Consider the following 26,152-nt stretch of genomic DNA (forward strand, 5'->3'; position numbering starts at 1 on the left):
TTTTTAATGTTTTTAAGTTGAATGACCAGACATTTATACAACTAAATATATTTTTATATTAAGAATGAAAAAAGTATTACCTGCTAAAAGTGGCCCCCTCCAAATTCTTCAACCTTGATAACACGATTTTTATACCCGATACTCAAAATGAGTATTGGGGTATATTCGTCCAGAAGGAAGGAATCGTTTCCGACCCCATAAAGTATATAAACTTTGCCCCGCCCCTTTCCGCTCCGCTCCTCTCCCTCCTCCTCCACCCTCTTGCACGCACTCTTTGTCGTGTCGTTTAATATTAGCGGCGTCTGCCGGAGGAGAGCCATACTGACTAAGTATCGGGTATAAATGTAGAGTTGCGGTCTCCGCAGCAAATCACAACGTTCCCCGTCGTTTTATTTGTTTTTTAAATCATCATAATTTTTCCTGACTGTTGACTGTTGGATAAGTTGCTCGAAAAGTAATAGCAAATAACAAATTGTATTCTTATTCTTATTATAATTTTATAAATGAAATAAAACTCTAAAAAAAAAATAAAATAAAATAAAAAGTTATAAGTTGAATTATACAAACAGTGTACTTTGAAGACCAAGCATAGAAAGGATGGTACAGTCGTGCTTTTGATACTACGTAAATATATCATTCAGCTGTCATAAGAACAGTTGGCCTAAAATCAAGTATTTGTGAGATTTTTTAATACGATTTTAGAAAAAATTAGCAGCTTAAAATCTGAATTGAGGGAATCGATCTGCTGCGGTATCAATGTCATCGGCGTCCGAAGCTAGCCTTCGATAATTCTCATACCAAGCTAAAAGTTGAAAGAAATTTACCTATAGATTAGAAAACATTTCTTGGTACTTTCTATTAACCATAAAATTCGCCGTGATGATGTGGTTTTAATACAATACGTGTTTAAACGTTTCTACCGCGTTCTGTTTCGATCATGCTGTTTGGATGCGACACAATATTGACAGCGGCTGACCTGTCCATATGCCCAGAGGTTCAGACTTTTGTAATTTAATTCTCGCCCAGAACCAGAAAGACACGAAGATATCCAAAACACTGCAAAGAACACATGCAATGTGCCCACATGCATACAGATCACGGTTGGCATGCCGGATGGTCGACATGGATGCCTGGAAGCAGTGTCAGTCTCCTAATCATCGTAATAATTCGCCTCAACTTCAGTCGTTGGGAGCGACAACGAGAAGCCAAGCGGAAATTACCAACACGCGATATTTAATTTTTGCAAAAGGCGAACCAATAATTCGTCTTCATGCCGTTGCTTTGGCAGTTGATATTGGTATTTTTGTACCCTTGCAGAGTGTACTATGATTTTTAGCAGATGTTTGCAACGCCGTCCGCAAAGCTACGTCCATCCGCTATCAATGTACATATATTTAATAATAAAATATTAGAAATAAGCAGTACAGCAAGGCTAGCGGCGGGAGTGAAAGCTTTTAATAATCTCGAAGAGCTTCGATTCTTTGATGTTTCAAATATATCTTGGCTTATTACTTGTTGGTGGAGTATCTTCAGCGATACAAATATTTTTCTGCAAACCACAAGCTATAGTCCGTAGGGCTTGTCGTTTAAAAAAACAACAAAAAACATGTAGATTTGATTGAATTAATAAATTATAAAAAAGACATACATATGTAACAAGCTTTTCTCAATTAGGAGTAGTTTATGAATGATTGCTCCAGTCCCAGCTATAAGATATAGATATTCGTATGCATCTGAACTCGAGATACCCTGAGAAATAAAAAGAAAACTTTATCCTTCAAAATTACACATTTATTGGAGAAAAAATTCTTTATCGATATGTCATCGGCCTTCAACACTTCCGTTAAGATTTACAGACACTCATCACGTTTGAATATAATTCCAGCAGATTGGTTAGTTTTTATGATAAGTTTGAGTGGATTTATGAAAAACACTTGACAAATGTCTGCTTGGTTCAATCATAATTTTTTATTCATTATAATAATTTTGTATTAATTTTTGAGGGCCCCGAAGCTATGACTTTTATTCCTATTTTTATTTATTTTGTTTATATGTATGTTTATGTTAGATATATTTATTAAAATTAATTGAGAATACAGCACTTGCAAAACAAATATTGTTTAATTTAATTGTTTACCGAATACTCAAAATGATTAGGCTATTTAACACAATTAATTACATTTTATTTATTATGTAATATAGATTAATTTAATTTGTTACTCGTAGTAAAAGTTTTCACACAGTCGATATTTCTACATAATACTATCGGGTATGAAGCTTTATTAAAACCAGTTTCTCTTATATTAATAGTTTTATTTCTCAATAAGCATAAATAATGACAGGGCTTAAATAAACTCGTACAAAAAATACATATTTTTATGTATGGCTAGGAATAAATACATATTTTTGTTAATATAACATATAGCTATTGATAATTAACTAAAAAAATATTATACTATGTACAAACAAATATTTGAATTAGAGATTGCAAATTTATTACTGCTCTCCGTCGCTTAAGCAGGCTATGCTAGTCGCGGTGCTTTTATCGGGAGTTTGAGATCTACTGTTGTTACGGCTGGAGACTGAGGCACAGGAGCGTACAGAAAGATCTTCTGGCTCACTGTCAAAGTAACTTTCATTCGAAGCGTCACTGTGTGCCAATGGGCTAAGCCGTTTTACAAGATTACTATTAAAAGGATATGTTTCGTCGGCTTCAGTGGTTGGAAGCTGTGTCGTTGTAGACTTCGGGATAGTTCCTCCTGCAGGCTGCATTGAAGCGGCGGCCGCAGCGAATGCCAAAAAATTAAGGCTGGCATTAAATAGTTTGCACCAATCCAGCAAAGCAGCCCCCTGACAATCATTATCCGTCGTAGGAGTTGATGCCGCAGAAGCTAAATCCGAATAAGTGGAAAATGGTGGTGGTGGTATCGCGGAAACCGTCGTTTCAGGATAAATTGACTTCACTGGCTCCATTATTAGAGGGTATTTCATCGTGGTCAAGTTTGAATAGGATGGATCAACCGCGTTGTTGTTCTTATCATTATGTAATTGTGTTGCCTGATTGAAAGGCGCACGTTTTGCGGGATCTTTTGCCCAATTTTTAACGGTGAGTAGGGGGCAGCTAATTTTTGTTGAATTTTCTTCTCTTGCTGTATCGGTAATGTCTGTGCTTTGGGAGCTTTTAATATCTGTATCTGCTGATTCGCCCATCTGGTACGATAGTTTTGAATTTAGCTGCGCTAAAAGGGTTAGCTGATTTATCATGTTGTTTGTTGAATAATCCACACCTGATACGGCATTCGCTGCTGCATTCAGCGAGTGTGTTTCTCCCAATTCTCGAATGGCGCTTGGATGGAGTCCATTTTTTTTCACAAATTCCACCAAACTTAATTTTTCAAATAATGATTCCTTTTGGGTTGGAAATTCAGTTGCCGAAAACAAAAAGTTACTTAAACCAAGATCGTCGTAATTGGGGAGCGTGGCGAGTTTTGGGGGTAGCAACTGTAAATCGAACTTGGCACGTTTCTCGGGAGGTGTGTGTGTGTCAATTCCCAAATGATCTGGACCCAATTGGCGGCACATAAATCTTAATTTTTGTTCGTTCTTACACCAACCACGCAAGGTTGATTCAGGAACTCCCAGATCTCTGGATACACTTGCTTTTGTTTCACCATTATGAATGCGTTGAATGGCTCTAACCTTGTCATTTGGTGTGAGATTACGCAACGGTCGCTTTCCACGCGTACTCATTCTGATATTCATGTGCTGGTAGGCTGAGATATCCATTTCAAAACAACAAACTTCCAACAACAAAACTTAGAGACTTCAAGTGTGATATCGTATCGAGTCAACACGACTTAGACGCGGGTGTCTATTTTTGATCCGAGCTCTGCTGTCGCCGTTGTTTACTCCTCAAACTAACAGAAGGATATGATTTTAATACGGCAAACCCAGCCGCATCGGAGCTTCTCACAGCATGTCCGAAGCCGCTCAGACCGAAGCCAAGATAACTGCGGCGAAGAGAACTTTAAACATAAGCGTAAACATAGCGAGAAGGCAAACAAACACACAAATACATCTACAACCAATAGAGAATCAGGCTTCTCTCTCTGAGATGCTGTAAGAGGACCTAGGGAGAATAACACAAACAACACTGCCACACCACTTCAACAACTTGTTACTCATAAAAACCCGCTTTGCGCAAACTCTAGGCGAGAGCGAACAACAATAGAAAGGACACGAAGCTCTCATTGACAGACGAGTCGTTTCTCTTCGCAGTCTCTCCTGACGAACGGAGAACACGAGCTTACACTTTTTTTGTTCTCTATTTCAACCAACTATCTTTATACGCAGGTGGATGCAAATTCGAAAATTATATTTTGTAGGCATATTCACTTGTCCAACCTACTATGTACATACATGCACATACTACTATGAGCATAAAATACTTAATTATCCAAGTACACACATACAAACACACGAAAATTTATAGCTACATATGTACATACATATGTACAAAACACTGTATATATTTAGTTTTTAAAACTTGAATTAGGTATCCATCCTTATTGATTCTCGCCGTCCGTTTACAAAAAAATCGCACATAATTTTGAGAATTGACTAATTGTACATGGGATTATATACTTACTATATATTACTACTACTGCATATAAAATAGTATGTTTGATTGAGAAGTAGGCCGATCTTGGAAATGCAACCAAAGCAAAAACCAATGCTTATTAGAGAGCCCCCGCCAACGGAACGGCGAACATACATAGCTACTTCGGAGCGTATTCATTGACATAGACGATGAAATTTTAAAATTTAAACTAAATTCGTGTAAATATATGCAACAGCAAGAATAAAGTATTTCTGGCCCCTTAAAGGTTATACATATCTTGATCAGTGTCAATAGCAGTGTATATATGTACATACATATAGCCATGTCCGTCCGCTTGACTCAGATCCAAGAGTTAGAGCAACCGTAAAGCAACTATAATGTGCAGACTCCTGTGACTCCACTGAATTTATTTAAAAATTTGGGATAACGACTTATCTTCGCGCCGAATTATGTCTCTAAACATTTAAACGCTCCAATCCGGCCTCTCAATTTGCAAAATCTTGTGATATCCACACTATTCGCTTTTTGTTATACCCAGAATAAATTTCCGACTTGTTTAAGTTCTTACTGTCGGTTAAAAGATTCAGATAAAGATTCAGGAAAAGAAATCTGACTAGTAAATTAATGTATTTTAAGTATTTTTCGCAGGTTAGTCATGCGATCTTTGTCTTGAAGCAATCTATCAAATTTTTATTAGCTTATGAATGCCAATATTAAGAAATCGATCCCGATTACGATTATATACTGTTTAATGCACGCTCAAATAATTTCGATCATCTTTACGATAAAGTTTTTATTTATAAAATATATTTTATATTTCGTTTTCTGTAGCTGTTCGCAAAGGGACAAATTGATTTATCGATTTATCTCTATTTTTCTTGTCACACAAACACCAGAGAGAACAAACACCAAACACCGCCAGAGGACGTACACTGCATGAGGAAGAGTGGCTGAGAGAGAAAGAGAATCTTCCAAATTGTGGATGCCACAGGTTTTTGTCCAAAATTTTGAAGTGCACTTCTAACAGTGTGCTATCATAGGACTCTGGATACCAAATTTGGTTGGTTTAGCCCTTAGGGCTCGCGCACCCTGTAGCTGAAAGCGGAGCTGAAAACGGAGCTGATAGGTTATTTATAAGCTCTGAAAAAACAAACACACTGCACCGGTGCAATTGCGCCCATTGCAGACCGAGCTGAGCGGAGAGCTGAAAAAGCTCCCAGAAATCAGCTCAGCTTAGTTTGATCGATCAATCATGTTGGTTTTTTAGCAAGCTGATTGCTGATTATTGGTTCATTAGTGAAAGAAAATGGGCTGCGAAATTACGGTTAATCCAGCGCTGGGGAATAATCGGGAATCTTAAAAATCACAGTGTTTTCCGCATTAATGTTAATTCACGGATGGGGGTGTGTTAGTTTTTTCTGCAAACGAATTAAAGTCTATATATGAAAGAGAAAAGTAGATCGATCCAGTTGAGCATTAGGCAATAACTATTTATTACAAATCTTAGTGCTTGAGCACTGGGCATAAGAGAGAGAATACAGTGGTGAATTTAGTACAATAATGGTGAGAGTAAATACAAAAAGTAAGCGTAGGCTCTCTATTATTTTCCCACCTTGGTCTTCAAAAAAAGCGAGAAAAGAAAAAAAGAAAATAGCGTAATCGGCAGCACTGGAGGCAATGGCTTTCAGCAATCAGATCAGCAGACAATGTACGCACCTGCAAGCTGATTCTGCCAGAAAAGGGCTCAGATCAGCTCAGCTTTCCGCTACAGTGTGCACGAGCCCTTATGGTTTCTGAGAACTAGGAGTCAGACGGACGGTCAGATGGACAGAAAGATATAGCTAAATCGACTCGGCTAATGTTGCTGATCAAGAATATACTGTATAAACTGCATGGAGTCGGAATCACATCCCTCTAGTACAGGCGGTGGCGATTGACCATGCCTGAACTGCTGATTTGGCTGGTTCCTACATGGGTACTTTCCGGACTAACCCTATGGTAAACGAACGCCGAACCCCTCAAAGAAGAGCCAACATATTTTGCTCTGTATACTCCACAACCCACCGCACACCACCCACCGAACTAGTTCGGTTGGGATGCAACGTCTCACCAGTAGACGAAGAAACGAAAAAGCATGAGGAGAAAATTAAGAGAGCAGGTAGCTAAAAATGATGCTGATCTGCTCTTCTCCTTTCCCTTTTCTGTTTTGGGTCATTGCATTGCTGGAATGTTCTTTGCGTTTGGCGTTTGTGCAAATCAGTGCGGCTGACCAAGTGATTATAAATATTCAATTTTAAACAGTAAGTCAAAGCAAAAAACCCGTGTTCCAGATTTTATATGTATGTATATACACTTACATAAATATATGTTTGTATATCTCTAAGAAGAAACTCAAAAGAAGAAAATAGAGATGTAGGACTTAATTTCGAATGCAAATTTAACCTTCATAAATGTACACCAGCGGTCGGTAAGGCCCTATCTTATGTTAATAGAAAATTGCTGTGTTGCTGCTCTGCCGCCTTCGTATACGTGTATAAACGTGGTTGGCACCAATTTCGTAATGCCTGAGTATACAAGTGAAAGTGTGCGTACATACATCATAGAAAACACCAAGTCCAGAGCTCGTATAGTCTATGAGATCTGGGTTTTAAACAATTCAGACGAGTAGACAGACTTGCCTATACGGGCTCGGCTAATCAAGAATTCAAGTTTATGTGGATTTATTATTAATGCAAGTTCGTGGGATAACAGCGAGGACCCGCCTGATCAAGATCCGGCTTGGGATCCACCCCACAGACCTGGTTGAGTAAGCCGCGCTAATAAGCCTTTCGGTCCAGGATCGTCACAGATCTAATAAGAAAAGCAAAGTCAATAAAAACACTAACCACTTAGTAACGGCCATAATTACAAGACGGTTATATTTTAGTAACCATACTTCATATGAAATCGCTAGTTAAGAATTGTTTGTGAATTTCGTGAATCTGATGATTCTTAAGTTAGTCGTGCATAATCATTGAATGATAGTTCAGATCTTATAGTCTTATAGTCCTTCTTGCGTACTCATGTACGCGGATAGTGTTCAGCTTTGTGCATATTTAGTATGGGGGCATCTCTAACATAACTATACCGCAAATAATATTAAAATCTGTCGTTTGTATTTTTAGCTCTTTTAGTTTAATTAAATTATAATTTTCCTCGATTATAAGTCTGCCCTCTGTCCTTTCGTGACCTTGACCTTACTTGATCGGTTCGGCTATAAGCGTCACGCCTCAAAAATACCAAAAATATCAAAAACAATTCCTTATCTTAGCCCTACGCGGACTTAATTGGGACTCTTCTAGACATCTTCCTTCTTATGAGAATCCGAACCGTCTCTTTCTCCATAAACTTCTCTCTGGTGAGGTCGAATCCAGGTGAAATCCACGTCCTAGGCCGCCAGTTCTTACTAAATTTAAAACAAAGCTTCTGGTATTCAGTTTAGCTTATTATTCGATAACCTATAAGATCTTTGAATCAGCCATTTCAAGGCAGCTTTCGTGTATTACATTGTCACAAAGCCAGCAGTACTGTAAGATAATATTGCAAATATTTTTGTTTTTTTTTTTTAACCAAAGTGCTATTAAGGAATAATATTCTGAAACAGTAAAGCGTTATTAACAGAAGTTAGAATTTATATACAGATAGGTGTTCCAATGTGGCACGAGGGTATAGTAAATAGTCAATAATAATAATACGTATAAAAAAGTAACAAATACCACTCAAACCCCGGTTGTTCAGAAAATTACTGGTTTGTTTGCTAAAAACACAAATGCATTTCACCCCCTTCTTACGTTTTGGAACCAATCTAAGCGTCTAAGCAAGTCATTTCATTTCATCATATACTATGTATATATATCAACAAACCAATAAAAACCAAACTTTTATCTCAGAGCTAGCAAAAGATAATGAATGAATTGGAATAAACTTGAAAAAATCAGCCAAGTTTATTCCAATAGCGTAGCTAGATGAGGCTTCCACCTTCGATATTTAAATAAAATAGGTTTAATACCACATTAATTATGACACCACATTTGAATTAATGCAGGGAACTCTTTAAACCAAAATTAAAAATCTAAAAATAGTATAAATAAATAGAATACGATTTAAAGAGCCTCTCGTTGGCTCCTCTTCGAAACAATTAGAAATTCATTATATTCCTTATAATTTTCATCCTAACTTCACAATATTACATATTGATACCTTTTCTAACCTACGCCTGCCTATTCATGCCCCCTCATCCTATTATTACGAGCGGTTATATAAATAAATAAATAGGAATAACTAATATAATAATAAAAATAAAAATATAAAGAAGAACATATAAATAAATATGGACGGACTTCCCGAATGGCGGAACCGGGACCAATTCCCTATGAACTTACTGCGTAGCCACTGCAAATTGATTTGGTCCTTTTGGCTATAATCTGATCCAGATTCAGAAATCTGATAGATATGGTCATTTTTATTGGGTCTACTTACGGTTTTTCCTGGATCCTTGACTCCTAGAATCACATATTTTTTGATAGAGTAACACTACTCCCTCTACTCATCGGACTTAATTTTTTTTTTCAGAAATAAAACTTTACGAAACCTTTCAATCGGCTGCACATTCACGTGAGCCTGATCTCATGCCTGATCTGATTCTGGGCTTAGCTGTTCTGTGTATTTCTTTCGGTCCGCGGATCCCCATGATTCTTTTTTTTGCCCTTGATCAGGGTTCAAGGGCATGGCCTGGTTTGGGATACTGGCAGGGTGTGTGGATGGGATGAGATCATCTCTCAAAACGGAGTCGAAGAGCACTATGCTTCTATGGTGTTTTGGCTATCGATATCTTCGCATTCAAAAACAATAAAATCTATATTCGGAACATACAATTTTTTGTATGTAGACTTTCTAAATTTTTTTTTATAATCGATAGCTTATACAACAAAATTGGGAATTATTGCACATAAAACGCACACAAAAAAGAAGGATTTTTTAGAATCTCTCTTAAATTTTCAATGTGTACCTAGTCGTTTCGAAAAACGACGAAGCTTCGTTATGTGATGTTTTGAGCGACTATACATTCTGGAATTTTATAAGTAATGGCGACTTTTGCTGCAAATCTCCATTCCAAAGTCCAGGCGATTTGTATTTGGTGGCAGTCGAAGCCATTGCGTTATCCAATCGACCATTGACACATTTTATTTAAACCATTCTCTACTGCCGCCCTGTTTTTTTCAACACTTTCTCTCACCAATATGTTCCGGTCACCTGCCTTCGAATTTGTTTTAACACATTCTCACTCATCTTGACGCTAAGATCCAGCAACACCCACGGATAACAAGCACAGCAGCCCAAGCAGTCAGATATTACATATAGATATACACAAATACAGACTGTATTCACGACGTCCGGACAACTTTATGTATAAGTATAGATAATGTATAGTTCTTGGCGACATATACCTATGTTTATACAAAAGTATAGGTACACTATGGATTCGGGAACGCTTTATTCGTGGTGGCGCTTGCACAAATAATATAATACCGATAAATATGCTAAGCGGATAGAAGATGTTAAAAGAAACTAATATTTTTAAAATTGTTTCGCATTCAGTAAATGCAGTTAATTCAGACTGTTTATCTATTTACTCTTAATTAGAATTCAAAACAAATGTATTAAATTGAAATTTAAGGTAATATATTGATTTGTTTTGCTTAATTTAGATGTATGAGTAATCTTATATGAGTATCCTTATGGATAATTTCAACAGGTTCTCAAAGAACCTGGCAGCCGTCTCTACGTAACGTTCTTATATGAGTTATTAACAATCATGAATATCCTCGTATGCATGAAATTTTATTTAACATTCTTAATGTAATTTGTTTAATAACTATGAATTTTAATAGCTTATAGATAATGATCCCATTTGTCCAATACATCGTCCCCCCTCTTCATCAAAGGTGGCCAAAGTCAATCGAGAAAGCTTATTGCATAACACTCCATTTCCATTACTTTGAATAGGATTTGGCTCTGAAAATAAAAATTGAATTTCAAATTTGGCATATGTTTTGTATATAATCAAGAAGAATTCGAATACCAGTAGCAAAACTATATTGCCCAAAGATCAATCCACTATCAATTCCACTAGGTAAATTGTTTTTAAAGGTAAAAACTTTCAGCTATGGGAAACTGTTTTCTGCATTTTGGTCCGATCTGATATATGATTTTTTCATAAGATATAAATTGATATGAATAGAAAATGTGATATCTCACAAGACTCTTGTGGCTCCGGCTATCATTAAGGACGAACAGACAGACACGGCCATATCGAATCGATAAAGAATATATATTTACATACCTTACATATATACATCTATGTATATCTACACGTACCTAATATAACTCAATACCCCAAAATATCGCCTATTCCTACATGCATTTCTCTGGAACTTTGTTGAATAGTTGTATACTTAGGAGCGACTTTGTGCAAGACCTTGTATCATGATCCGTATTTCTAATAGGAAATGATAATATAAATGAGGAAAAAGTCCGAAAAACTGAACTTTGGCTAATTTTAAGATGTTTTCACATAAAATATGCAATATTGTTGCTCAGTTTTCAAGCTACTTGCAGAAATACTTCAAAACAGAATTATCTCATTTCTAGTGAAAAAATATCTAAAAAAAATAGTTGAATAGTTTCTTACCTATATATTCTTAATCTGAATGAATAGTCCGTCTGTCTGTTTCTATTCAAACTAGTCTCTCAGCTTTAAAGCTATCCCAACAAAATGTTTCACACAAACGGATCGGCGAACCAAAGAAAATTCATATATACATACATATATACATGTTTCCGTATGCTCGATAACAGATATTAAAATTTTGACCAGAATATCACATAATATCGTATGCCATACGAACATCAAATGGAAAAATGTATTTGTAAAAAACACTTTTTTACTGAATATTCAAACCAAGAGTTAACAAGCCCTTTTTCATAGATATTTGTACATCAAACTTTAAATATGACATATGAACGAGTTGCAAACAATCTTTCTTGTTTTACAGTGAAATATTCTTACCATCGTGAAATGGCTCTGTTAAGTTTCCCTCTTGTTTTTTATTCCTTATTTGATCCGTAAAATGTGAAATAAGTGCATCAATCATGGCTGCTTGCTTGGAGAACACCTGCACAAGTTTCGATACTTGTATTCCGTTTTCGACAGCATCAAACTGAATAGTGATATATATTAATATGAATGTTCTTATAATTTATAATTGGGGAAAAGCTGTGTACCTGCAAAAATATGCAAGTGAGACATTCCGCATCATCACTTGCACTTGGCTTCGCATAATCCCAAGATAAGTCCTCATATCGCAGACCCAGCAATAACGTCTATAAGATAAAACATTTCGAATTAATATTAGTTATAACCAGCCCTCATTGACGGTTCGACTTTTCCTTGTTCTTTCATTTCTTAATAGTTTACTTACACTTTCGTATGGGTCTATTATATAAACTCCTCTTTCATTAACAGCAATCAGAACCTTCATATCTTTTTGGTTGACCAACGCCATAATACCCCTTACAGGTTGCTCCATTTGTCCGTGGAAAAATGCAGCCCTGCGAAAAATGTTTATCTTTTAGTGAAGCTGCGAGTCTGATTCAATCCAATAAAATACGAAATCACGGTTTAAACATACACATGTTAGTAGGCAGAATACCACAAGATCTATAAACCAATGCTTTAATATACTTCAATTATAATTTCACCATTTTTGCGAAACACCTTAGCTTTGTTTAGGAGATAGATAGATACTGAAAACTCTTTTGCAACATGAAAACGCTAAGGTATACTAAATTCTTAGGCAAGAGTGGGATATGACTAGAGTCCGAAAACAAAATCTGGTTACTCTATCTCTCTGTGTTAATATGTTTTGAATAAAATTGTATAGCTTTTTTAGCTTTAAGAACTGTAAATCACCCAAAAATTGTTATAAATACGATCTATAAATGATGACAAAGTGATGTTCGAAGTTAAAAGTTATGGTATCCAGGTTACCCATAATAGAGTACGAAAATATTTAACTTACCCATAAAATGGAAGTGCCCAGCAAAATTCTAAATATTTACGCATCAATTTTCGAGTTGTTGCTGTCTGGGGGACTCGTTTAAATTGTTCTAAAAGTTTAACCTCCGCGGAATTCTTTTGGCTAATTGGTAGCCACAACCAATTCGAACTTTTGGCAACAAGTGCTGGTAAAAACCGAGCTTGGTTCTCTCTGAAATATAAGAGTCAATTTAAGCTGAATTTTTAATGACATTTAACTTACCGAAAAAATCCTACAGTGTGGGTGTGAGAATTGTATGGCCCAAGTTCAATTCGGGCCTGAATACCACCTAACATGAGTGAATGCACTGGCTCCATAATATATCTTCCGGTCAGCACATTGTTCCTTGCCTCCTCATAAAGAAGTTCCAAAATTCTATAATCCCTACAAATTATGTATAGATAATATTAGTTTATTCGGATCCTTTTAAAAATTATTAATTCAAATTACTTAATTTTTTCTTCATCTCGTTTAGAAAAGAATACATTCCGCTTTAATACAATCATAGGTTCATCGTATTTTTGATCACTTGGGCTACCGTTACTAAATTTCTGAAGCAGGTTTGGCCATGCTACACGTACAATATAAGGACAGTGATGTGCTTTTAGTTGCATTTCCAATAGAGTACTTGTCATCCACAATCCAAAAACGCTTTGTGCCAGTAATTTATTAGATATTCCTAATTCTTCGCATCCCAAGGCAGCTGCCAGCATTACCTGAGACGGACATTGGGCTGTACCCTCAATCTCCATGTGTACAGCAACTCGGGACATAAGATATACACATGTTGGAATTACCTAAAGTGTGATAATTTAATTAATCCTGTGAATTATATTAAAAGGTGGAAACACCAATCTCTTACGTTTTGTAAGGCACGACCCAAACTTGATGAAGGCTTTCCAGCATTTGATAAATTAGAAGTTGAACTGGTTCCCAGAACTCGTTTTGAAAGTGCAGTCATTGGTTGGGCGTCATTACCATTGTTACATTTTTGGTGTGCTTGTAAAAATGACGAATTGTTAAGCACTCCTGAAAAGTATATTAAATAAAGACATTCAATTTAGGTCGTTAAGTTTTTAGGTCGTTCTCCCACTCATACAAAAACGAGGGGGCGTCGCTGCTTGTGAGCAGGCTTTTGATGCTGATCAAGAATATACCTATGTATGTATATACTTTATGGGATCGGAAACGCTTCCTTCTGGGCATTACTCGCAGCCATTTTTCGCACAAATCTAAAATGCACCTATACTCCTTTTGAGTATCGGATATAATAATCTATTGTATTTAAGATCATTCGATCATTTTGGCTTGCGCTTCTCCAGGGAAAGCTAATAATAAGGTAAGTTTATTGGAGCTAGAGGCCATTATTTGTAACCAAATGATATTTATATGTAAATTTGGTTAACAATGATCTGCAAATTTTTTTAAAACAAACATTTTTGTGACAAAAGAAGAATTACATTACATAATGCCAAATAAGTTTTCAATTTATAGAAATGGTTTTTTTAACTCTGCCATAGGGCCTAAAAGGAAGTACAGGTAGTAATATTCTATTCCTTAGTCGTTCAATGAAGACCGGCACCGAACATGGGACGGAGACTACCTTCCTGAGGTCTATCATAAAGAGACTAGACTGGAGAGCATCCGATGGCACTCCTGCGACCGTTGAGGCATCGGAACTGAGGCGTAGACTTGGAGTTCTCTGCAAATCGTATATATTTTCAGCTCAGCATGGATTTATAAGGCGAAGATCAACTACCAAAAATATATTAGAGTTCACCTCTTCCATCATAGACCTTACATAATCATCGTATATAATCCAGAACAAATTTTTTACTTTTTGCTATGCGGGTAGTTAATTAGGATGCAAGTGTTTTTGTCTTTTGGGACACTCAATGGTGAAGTCATTGCATATCAACGTTCAAGGACGTTGGATGGTTAAAAGATGGTCAGAACTAGCTACCAGATGAACCCCGAAGACTACGTTTCTTGGGTCTCATCTACAAAAGTTACAAGCTCCGGCTGTTGGTCTAATCTTTAACCGAACAGATACTAAGATTTATGGTTTTATGTATGCACCGCCTTCGCATTGGCTTCATCCGTTCTCGGCCACTATACTTTTCTATGCATAAGCGCTCTCTCTCTGAGTATTTGCTTCTGCAACTTCTCTCATCATTCACTTTCACTTTCACGAGGAAGAGGTTATGTGATGGTGTGGAGAGGGAGAGGGAGGGTAGGCGCGTGGAAGGCATAGTGCCAATGCAATATAATTTTTTCCTTGTGGCTATAAAAATTATCCGATCTGATCCAGATTTGTCAATCTCTGTAATTCTGTGCTTTCGGTATTCTTAAAAAATTGTGGATGTCCCAGATTTTCGCCATTTGTGAGGGGCGGACTCTGTGTGACCGGAGCCTGCACACAAAATTTGGTTGAACTAGGCGTCAAACAAAAAGAAGCACATAGTTATATCGACTCGGCTATTTATATTGAAAACGGAAACGCTTCCTTCTGGGTGTTACACCCATCCACTTCCACCACAAATCTAATATGCCCTTGATAGCCTATGCTTTTTAAGTATCGGGTATAAAAATAATGAAAAATCGAGTTTTTTGGGAGAAGAGTAACTGGCAAGAGCACAATATTAAGAACGAAAGAAATTTGAATCGAACACAATTCTTACCTGAGGGGCTTCGAACATCTGGCATAGGACAAAGAGCACTTGCATTATTGAGTATATTAGCTCCCATGTCAGTTAGCCCACTATGACAGGGACCATGAGATGATGAAGTCATCGCTGAAGCTAGCTGCGCTGATTGCAAACATTCTGTTTCATTTTTTCCTGTGCTTACAACACTTGATACACTTGCAGATGATGCAAATGAACCTCCTATAGCTGTCTGAATTTGAGCTGTAGTCACCACACGATGCACTGTGTACATAATAGGAGGAGCAGGCACATTGACAGAGCCCAAGGACGTTGATGCTTGCGACATTCCCTGCTCGCACATTGCTACACTTGGCTTATTTTGATGACTCTCTGTTGAAGGCGGAAGCAGCCCACAACTATCAAAGTCATTAATTGGGTTTGCTGTCGACGTCGAGAGTGGTGGCAATTGATGAATAGCTTGAGTATGACTTAGGTGATGATTTTGTGCTAGAGCATGCTGTATGTGGAGGCAGTTGGGCTGTTGTGGCTGCTGATTTTGATGATGGGGTATTGTTGACCCGGTGTTTAAGTGTCCAGCATTGTTATTAGTATTGTAGTAGTTATCACGACACTTAAAATCCGTACTGTTATAATATAAATGCGATCTGGAAAATACAGTTATGATTCAAGATTATGAAATTGTTCTTTTACAGCGTACTTACTCATAGTCCTGAGAAGAAAGCTTTTTTCTGTTATACTGTAATGTTCCCAACGGAACTGTCATTATATTAATATAATTTCCAGCGTTAGCAGCGTTCTTGTTACATTGGCCACCATTGTTGCAGCCAGACCCAAAGGGACTTCCCATGCTGCTATTTCCACTAAGTGATTTATTGTGATTGTTTGCATTTCGTTGTGTATCCTTGAAGTTATAACCAGATTGCGATTGATAAGGGCTGCATGCTGTATATTCCTGTCCAGAATTCATTCCATAATTGATTTTGTTTGATGAATTATGTGGAATTGCCGAAGTGGATGGATCCTGCTGCATAGCACTCCGGCAGTAATAATGATTCGGCTCCATATTCTTATAATATAAAGAACATTATGTATATTTATTAAATATGTATTATTATTTCCCTTCGGTTAAAGCTAGTTTAAATTCTTCGTCAGCCGATTCTTTGCACTCTTTGAGTATCTGCTCGTATTTTAGATGTATGATAGTCGTCCTTTTTTTGGTAAAATTTTACAAAGAAAAATGAAAAACAAGATGTCGAAAAAGTTTAGTAAAAAAAGATATAAGATGATGACTATTTCCCCTTATATATCAAGAATGTTGTGCGCCGTAATTACTGCCAAACTACATCAAAACATGAGGAACTTTCCATTGAAGCAAACCGAAGCACCGAAAGACATGGCTATAGCGACTCGATAGTTATTCCTTATCAAGAATATTCCTTTTAGTATTAGAGCTGCGTATTTTGTGCGTTTCAACCATCGCTTTAAGTTCAAATGCAATGAAATAATAAACAAGAGTGACAGAGAGGAATTTGTTCATGAATCCCAATCAAATCAAATTCGAAGATGTGCTGAATGCGGAAAATCAGGCGATGTGAGTGATATGGTAACAACGGTAACAATTACAGTGTGAAAGTACAATTTGGCTTGACTTGCTGTTTACTTATGGGGCCGGAAACGCTTTCGTCTGGCTATTACATTCATTTCGACGAACTTAATATGCTCCTTTAAAATGTGAGTACGGGTTTAGAAATAATTTGCATCATTAGATCATTCAATCTATCCCAAAATATAGTTTCGTTAATATGGAAAAGAAATTGACTTTTGGAACTTGTATAATCAAACCAAACTTTATCAAATGCAGTTCTATGTACTTTTGCATACATAAAGTAAATCACTATATTATATAGGAGAGATCGGTTCAAAAAACGCCAAAACATACGTACGACGGAGCTAACTTATTTGTAAAGTTTACGGCTAGTTCAGATAAAATTTAAATAAATGCTGGTTTATTAATCCTCATTAATTCAGGCGTCCTATTTTATCACAAATAGCTACCCACTATATTTATATATATGTATATATAATATACAAAAACAACTTATAAAAAACACAATATTAGTGGACATGGGACTGTCGGTGGGAGGGCAACCTAACGCGGGGCGCGTTATTTGGTACGGCCGCATATATATTTACATATGTGTTTGTGTATGTACATTGGTGTTTGGATTTTTACTAAAAAATTATGTATTTTTTTGACGATTCAGTGGTGAAAATATTCACATGAATAGGCATGTCAATTCCGCCACTGAAAAGCAATTTAATATATTTACCAACTAAATACACATACATAAATACATATACATATACGTTGTGATGTATTTATTTGTTGTGTATGTTTTCATACACTTTTTATGTATACGGAAATAGTTAAAATACCCATATGCATTTAGAATTATTTACATGTTACTACTGCGAATCGAAATAAATAATGACATGTACATACATATATATTAACACGCATACAGTGCAATCAAATCAATTCAAGCCTGCAAAAGTAAGCACACATACATATGAACATATGTATATATATTTTTTTGCACAAGCACTTTCAAATCATATGCATATGTATATTCATATATACAGAGGAATCGTAACTGGGTGGAACTTTGGTGACTAAATTTTGTTGTTTATTCTGATGAACACTTTTACTGTATATTGTTACTGTAATTTACATGTTTTACGTACATAAATGGGTATCTTTGAAAACATGTGTTATATGGATTTCATTCGGAAGATACATTTTTCGCTGACTTGCGCGCTAAAGCTTCTGTAATTTTTTTTCTAAAATTTTCTTTGGAATTTGAGGCTTTATTCATGGAAGACTTTAGCTGAAGAAACTAATGTGACGATGACATGAACTTTATAAGCCTTTTTATACACAAAATGCCAACTAAGGCAACTTAGCACCCAAATATCTATGTACTTATACAATTCCTGCCTTAAAGCAGACAAACGAGGTAAACAAACACATTCAAACTTCAGTCTATATTAAACGCATGCGCACAATTTTCTGTATATATGTATGTTTTTGCTTTGGTCAGAGACTGACTATCGATAATGGTGGGACTCAACAGTTACCAAAATCAATATTACCCCTCTGTATAGCTCTTTGATAATATAGATAGATAGATTTTGCTGTTGTGCTTCATGCAATATATATATTTGAAGCTATGAATATTTAAATGTCTGTTAAAACAAACAGTTTTTAAAACAGACGAGCCCGTTTATTTTTTTTACTGTATTAACAAAGTTATATAAATATGTACATATTTTATTTTTTCAACTTTTGTAGTTGTGGAGCCGATATTTTAACTTTTCCTGGAATATTTCTGGCCAGGGACTCCTCCTTTATGCTTTTCAGTAAATCTCTTTCCCGATTATTGCAAGTCTTCTCCTTTGCAAAGATATTGAGGGCCAATTTCGCAGCTTTTCCCCGTTTTCCGGTACCTGGTGTGAGCTTCACTTTGAATCTGCAACAAAGAACAAAATTAATTGCCCATTACCGTCAGTTCGCGCACAAATTTGATTAAATATGCAAAAAAATATGTACTATAATTTAAAAAAAATGAGCCAACGTGGACAAGAAAAACTCCAGGATATATCAGAATCAGTTCAGCGTTTGGAAGAAGAGATCAAAGATCAGCGAGATCAAAGGATTTTCCTTTCAACAACATGACAACAAACCGAAATTCGCTACACCTAGTTTTTATCGCTAAAAAACATTTAGCGTTTTTATGACACAATTCCCTTATAAACACTACCGAATATGGGCAAATACTAGAACGAATCAAATTATCCAAAAGGGAGAACTAATTGGACAAAATCAAGAGGCTACGATGGTTGTGGTTATCGTACGGAACCTGAGCCTTTAGAAAAGATTACAGATACAAAATTAGGTTCATCTACTATCAAAACCTCAAAAAATAAAAGCTTCTTCTTTGTTGTTCAAATTTGTACACTTAATAAGGTAGCAGGAAGGACTACTTTGGTTAGGCATAACATTGACACTGGAACTACGGGACCAATTTGGCAGCTACCAAGTAGGGTTCCACTGGCCAAGAGGGAAGAAGCAGGAGAGTTAAATTCAGAAATGGGTCGTAATGGAATAATAAAACCGTCTATTAGCCCATGGAGTTCTATAGTGTACTACTTAAAAAAGAAAGATGGCAGTACACGATTTTGCGTAGATTATCGGAAGTTAAATGATGTATTCATTCAAGAATAGACGATTCCCTGGATTCCCTATCTGTCGCGATATGGCTCCCGACCTTGGACTTACGCAGCGACTATTGGCAAGCGGAGATGGATAACGAAGAGAAAAAACTGCGTTCAATGATAAACGGATCGAGAAAGCTGGACTACAACTAAATCCGAAGAAATGCTCATTTCTCCAAGCGGAAGTTAAATATTTGGGTGACCAAGTAGCTAGAGAAGGAGTCCACATTGGTAGAAATAAAGTAGCGGCAGGTACAAACAGGCATTGTCCACAAAACTTACAAGAGCTTAAAGGTTTTTAGGGGCTGTGCACCTATTATCGTGGGTTTGTTCCTGGGTTCGCAAATGTGGCAGGCAGCCTACATGAACTGACTAAAAAAATCAATGCTACAAATGGACAAAGAAGGAAGAAAAAGCTTTTCAACAATTAAAAGTTCTCCTGTGTTCAGCGCTGTTCATATTGGAACTCATGTAATTGAAGGACAAGAGAGATTGATGGCCTATCAATCGTGATGAGCGTAAACAAATTCCACAAGTATTTATACGGGCAACAATTTTATCTGTGAACTGATCACGCAGCGTTTCGATGGCTTCTATAGTTCAACGATCCAGAAGGACAGCTCGCTCGATGGATAGAGCGGTTGCAAAACTTTGACTTCACTATCCAGCACAGAAAACGAGGATTATACGGATATGCTATCGCACTATCACGTCGTCCTTGTATATCTTAAGTATGCTTGAATTTAGAAGTTAAAGAAAACCTAATTGACATAAAACTAATGAATGTTCTTCCCAAAGATGAGTGGACGGATTACAAAGTCTGTAGAGATCAAGAAGATGATGAGGACGTTGCAATACATGTAGAGGGCCAAAAACATAATATGTTAAAAGGCCGAACATGGGAAAGTGAGGATGGGAAAACCATAAACGATTTTTTGGTATTACCAAAGAAACGAATCATAGAAGGCATACAAAAGTACCATAATGGATTTGGTGGCAGACACTTGGGTATCAACAGAACAATCGAGAAGATACAAAAATTATTCTTTTGGATTGGTTGCCAGGAGTCAGTAATTGAGTGGATGATTACAATTTAGGTGCAGCGTTTGAGAGGATTGTATTGGAAATAAAAGGCCTATTCCCAACCAGTGACAGTGAAAATAAATATGTGCTCGTGGTAATTTATTAATAATGGACGGACGGACGGACGGACGGACGGACGGACGGACGAACGGACAGACATGGGTCTATCGACTCGGCTATTGATGCTGATCAAGAATATACATATATACTTTATGGGGTCGGAAAGTCTTTCTTCTGGACGTTACACAAATCCAATATACCCCTATACAAATTGGAATGCGCTTATTCCAATGTTTTTAATGGCATATCGCTCCGGAAAACATGTTAGAACAGCGACCACGCCGGCGACAGCAATATTTTAAACGATTTAATGCTTCTGGCTGATTTGAAATTCGGCATAACCCCAACTTTAAATGGAACAACCAATGAAGGTGATGGAAGGAACAAGTTTAAAGAGATTCACAAATTCATAAGCCCCGATATTATCTAAAGGCGAACACTGAAGCGTTTCATGATGGAGATTTGGTGCTGTTTTATAATCCACAAAGGAAGGATTATCCTCGAAGCTACAGACAAATTGGGAGGTTCCCTATACAATCATAAAACGGATCAATGATGTGGTTTGTCGCATTCAAAAGAAAGTCAGCCGAAGAGCGATACTAAAAGTGATACATCTCGATAGACTGGCACTTTACCATGGAGGAGATTAGGAACTTATTCGAGATGAACTAGCTTAGGTGGAGGGCAGTGTAACGAATGAGAAAATCCAGTAGGCTGTCTATTGAGTTGTCATATGCTTTTGAGTAGAAATAGCCAGGGGAGCTCACAGTGTTTTCGGAACGGAACCTAAATTCTTTCAGAAATAAAGCCAAAATAATAGAAAACAACTCTCTGTCTCTGTTTCACAATCTAGAATACGTAAAAAATAGAATGCCTTCTAATTACACCTACTTCTGTTTGTCTGTCTTTACCAAAAACTTATGGTTGCATTGATAGTTCACAAAATACTAACCCATTTCTATTGCATTTCTATTCTACGATTGGTAAATTGCAAGGTTCATGCTTTCAAACCTTTGTAAAATATGGACTAACTTACTTATAGTGTTGCAATGCCTGGTATGGAGCAACGACTGGAATGGCAAAGAGTAACTCATCGCCTTCAATCGGCTGTCCAGTTAGACTGTTCAGTATATCCATGTCAACTCCAGCAGGCATATCATCATTTTCGTCCAATTCCATTTGGTTTTTAGGATTGGGAACGACAATTTTCTTAGGCTTTTCTTCCTCATTTGCGGAAACAGATTTTGCAACGTCTTTGCTAGTATTGATGCACACTTTTCCTTTCCCTGACGAGTTAAGTATCATCATACGGATTTCACGTTCCTCGTCATCTTGATCCTTATATTTTGATTTCATCTTTTTTATTTTTCCCTTCTGACCTCGCTTAACTTGGGATGAGATACTTGGTTCTGCATCTAAGGATCCTTTATCTGATAGCTTTATTTCTGGGTGGGACGATCGGGCCTTATTTTCTTTATTTTTTTTGGCATTTTGTTGCTTTTTGCGACTTGGTCCAGCTAATATAATGGATGTTTCCTCATCGGTAATTGGTTTGTCCTCTACATTTAATGAATTTGGTTTAACTGTTATTCGACCAGTGTCATGCTCAATCTTTACTTCAGTATTGGGAAAGTCAGAGTTATCATTTCTGTGATCTTCTTCAGGTATGCTCACAACCTGCTGCGTTTCCAAATCTTCGTTAACTTCATTTAATAACATATCCGTTAAATCGTTTTGTTTGAAACTATTTTCGAAGGGAGCATCATCTATGCTTCGAACCTTACGCTCTCCCAAATGGCGTGCTACAAAACTTTCTTCTAGTTTAAAAAGTAAACTAAGTCCCATCGTGAGGTGGCAAGAGGGTAAGAAGTTCTTTTTGCCTCTGATCATAAAGCTGCCCGTTGCCAAATACTCTCCCGTTGGAGCAGTTTTACTAACTTGGTCGCTGGTTACCCAATAAGAATTTGTAACAACTTTGGCATCCCAAGCAACGCTGTATGAAATGGCCATAGAACCGGCTTCTACTAAAGTTTTAGGAGGTATATCTTCTCCAGTTGTATTCCGTATAACAACGCTGGAAGCACCTTGAATTTCGGCATGCACATAAATGTCTTTCGGACGCATGTATCTAAAATGTAAAGTACACTTAAACAGTCTGTGTAGAACACTGCCCAGAATCTACTTACCTTTTCACAATCAGTTCATTTTGCTGCGCATCTCTTCCCCCAATTACTAAGAAATTTTCCGAACTTATAAACCAATAAAACTTTTCAAACCAGAACACTTTTCGTGCCTTAACTATGTTCGATATAGTTCTTACTTCTTTGAGCGTTTGTTGCGTTTTACGCTCGGCAGATTTGAGCGCCTTTTGAGAAGCATCAACAGTTTTCTGTTCTTTTTGAGCTGCTGAACGTTTTAAGTCGTAGTAGCGGCGAGCATTAGCCCACGCTGACAAAGCTAAGTCCACGTCCACAACGGTCAAATCTTCACAGTCTTTTTCGTTTTGACTAACATATGGATCACTGAGGATCAAAGATATATGATTTATTTCTAATTTTAACTGTTTTATCGAACTAGCAACAACATCACCATTTGTCTGAGCCTCTTTAACCAGCTCATGGATATCTGGCCAAGTTAATTGACTTGCAATGGCAGACTGGACGGCCCGAATCGCATTATCTACCAAGCTTTGATTAGAAGTAATTAGTTCGGCTTTCTTTTTATCATCATCTTGCACCTTAGTTAGCTCCTCCAGTCGCTTTGCATGATCCTTTTTTACATTGGAAAGCTTTTTTAAGGCTTCACGTTCCTGTTGCAGCGTTTTCATATCAATCTTTTGCGATTCTTGAGTCGAATAAAACTCATCGACAGCTTCCAAAAAGGATTCGAACATTGAAAATTCATTATCTTTGAATTGAGCGAAGAGGAACGGTTGAAATTCGATATTTCTTAAAAAATATTCAATTTTTCCGTCTTCTATTGGTTTTTCCTCTTTTACATGAATAATATATCCCTTGGATTCACCATTGTTTCCATCTTTAATAAGATTCAACGCTCTCTGTAAATAAATTGAAATTATTAACTTTTATTATGGCACTGAACATATTCGGTTGAGCTAGAATAAAAGGCATTTTTTGTAATGTTCTTGAAAAAATTAATAAATAGCTTTAAAAACGTGTTTTGGAAACCACAAACTTTCTTGCTTTATTAACAATGAATCAATCTATGCAAAAATGTATGTAATGTAAAAAGATATAGCGGTTTGACTTTGGTACCACGTATCTTCAATATTATGGATGCCATAGATTTTCGACCTTTTTGGGGGCGGAAGGGGGCGTTGCTAATACTTGATCTAGTGTGATAACACAGACGCTCTAGCACTTGCTGGAGCCCTTGCAGTTTTTTAATGAAACTAACGATTTTTTGCTAATGACTGACCTATAGAATAAATACTTTTTATGTCAGTCATTGGACCCCCTAAGCCCATCGGTAAAACGCTTGGTTATCGGTGGTTGTTAATTGTTAAGTTGAATTGTAACAGATGGACAAGTAAGCAAAGAACAATGCATACCTAGAATTATGCATTGTAATAGTTACTTGCAACTGACGGCGGAAACACAATAGTTTAAATCAAGCTATGTGGGGACACCAGCCTATTTCATTTAAAATTAACATGTCATTCCTTGCACCTAATTAGACATAGCGTTCCAAGAGAACGCAGGTATTTAAAGAATTCCAGGAATTCTACGAAGTAAAACCTCATGCATTTTAGGGAATAGCCATGACTACATTAAGGTTGTAGCCAACGTAATGATACTCGATGCTCAAAGAGAGTATAGGGGAATATTAAATTTGTGGGGATAGTGGATGTAAAAAAGTGTAAGTCCCATAAGGGCCCATAAACTTTATACTATGCAAATCAATTTAAGGCTCTCCAGTTTTCACATATTTTTGCTGCAAACCAAAACGAAAATTGTTGTTGCCCTGGCCAATTTTTTCAAAGCCAAATTGAAGTTTGCAAAGAAAGAAAGCAAAAGTTAAAATTCCCTGATATAGGTGGCAAGACTATTTTAATGCATCAATAGGTCATCTATTTTTTTCCTTTTGAAAAGTTTCGTTTCGTTGTATAAAAAGTTGTTTACCTTTAATTTTGCCAATGTTAAAACGGGAGCCCCAATTTATGTGTATTCAGAAGTAAATCGAAAAATAAGCTATTGAAAAAGCTCAACCAAACAAACATCAATCCCGCCATTCAGTAGAAAAACCCAAGTGTGCTTACCTTAACAGCCATTTTTAGAGTTGGTAGATCATTTACCATGTCAAAAACCTTTACTTCCGATTTGGCATTTTGTAGGTTTCGCTCCTTTCGTTGTTTTTTTGAGTTTTGGGCCTTTTTTAAAGGCTGTTCTGGTCCATCTACGTTTGAAGTGGTCCCCTGCGGCATTACACGATTTTCTAAATCATGTAAAAGAAGAACATGCTCAACGACTGCAGGGCCACAATTTAAAACCGGCATTAATATTTGTCGTAAATGTACGCCAGGAGGGGCTTTTTCCAGTAGGTCTGCTAAATGGTCCAGTGAAAATTCGTCATCTTGATGCTTAGCACGTTCAATGGGATATTTTTCACGGACAGCAAAACGTATATTCTCCCCTTCTGTGTGTGGCCGAAGGATGTAAAGTGTTGTTAATTCAAAATCCGTCAAAATCAAATTTCCGCGATCGTATAGTTCAAGTAAAACATGATAGGCTGCATCGCCACTTCCAAATTGAAAATCTACTATTCGATCCACACCCAATTGACTAATTTTTTCCAGGCGCTTATTTTTTAGGTGTTTCCTTAACTTCATACTGAAGCCAGAAGGAGCCACATTTTTGGGCCACTCAAACTTGGTTGTGTGAAAGCGAATACCAGACTCGATCAAAAGCGTGATCTTCTGAACTGCTCCATTTCCTTGCAGGCGGAAAAGGTACGTTTTGTTATCAATGTCGTATATTTGATTTACTCGCCAGCCGACCAACCTATGATAAAAAAATTTAAATTAATAAAATAAAAATAAACAGAACGTGTGTACGTTAGTTGTATGCCTACTTTTGAAGTTCAGCGACTCCGCAAATTATATCATAAGTACTGAAACGGGTCTTCATAGTTCCAGAAAGGGCTCAGATGTCATATGAATCGAAATATGAATTCTTCGTGAATTTAGGGATTGAATTAAGTGTATTTAATACGGGTAATTCAATAATTTTGACCAAATTCGGTCCCCCTATATGATAATGATTCGTTTCGTAAATTTCCGGTAAGTA

The 26,152-nt window shown here is 36.7% G+C and overlaps 3 protein-coding genes across 3 annotated transcripts; all 3 read right to left on the reverse strand.

Annotated features, from left to right (window-relative positions):
- Window positions 1-2,348: 2,348 nt before the first annotated feature.
- LOC6591384 (protein distal antenna-related) lies at window positions 2,349-3,897 on the reverse strand. The gene has a single exon (XM_002016716.2). The coding sequence runs from the start codon at window positions 3,784-3,786 to the stop codon at window positions 2,497-2,499; it is 1,290 nt and encodes a 429-aa protein (XP_002016752.1). The 5' UTR covers window positions 3,787-3,897; the 3' UTR covers window positions 2,349-2,496.
- Window positions 3,898-10,320: 6,423 nt separating this feature from the next.
- Window positions 10,321-18,237, reverse strand: LOC6591407 (FERM domain-containing protein 8). Its single transcript, XM_002016717.2, has 11 exons — window positions 18,174-18,237; window positions 16,130-16,494; window positions 15,441-16,072; window positions 13,622-13,788; window positions 13,210-13,556; window positions 12,982-13,143; window positions 12,742-12,930; window positions 12,142-12,271; window positions 11,945-12,043; window positions 11,730-11,880; window positions 10,321-10,675 (listed from the first exon to the last, which is right to left on the reverse strand). Exons 1-11 carry the CDS (start codon window positions 18,195-18,197, stop codon window positions 10,545-10,547), a joined length of 2,397 nt encoding a protein of 798 aa, XP_002016753.2. The 5' UTR covers window positions 18,198-18,237; the 3' UTR covers window positions 10,321-10,544.
- Window positions 18,238-18,657: 420 nt separating this feature from the next.
- On the reverse strand, window positions 18,658-26,101 carry LOC6591408 (nuclear export mediator factor NEMF homolog). The gene is made up of 5 exons (XM_026994013.1): window positions 25,938-26,101; window positions 25,126-25,867; window positions 23,033-23,904; window positions 21,883-22,974; window positions 18,658-18,958 (listed from the first exon to the last, which is right to left on the reverse strand). The coding sequence occupies exons 1-5, from the start codon at window positions 25,991-25,993 to the stop codon at window positions 18,760-18,762; spliced, it is 2,961 nt and encodes a 986-aa protein (XP_026849814.1). The 5' UTR covers window positions 25,994-26,101; the 3' UTR covers window positions 18,658-18,759.
- Window positions 26,102-26,152: the final 51 nt, after the last annotated feature.

This window comes from Drosophila persimilis, unplaced genomic scaffold, assembly GCF_003286085.1.
Source record: "Drosophila persimilis strain 14011-0111.01,24,50 unplaced genomic scaffold, DperRS2 tig00000000-arrow-pilon, whole genome shotgun sequence".
NCBI lineage: Eukaryota > Metazoa > Arthropoda > Insecta > Diptera > Drosophilidae > Drosophila > Drosophila persimilis.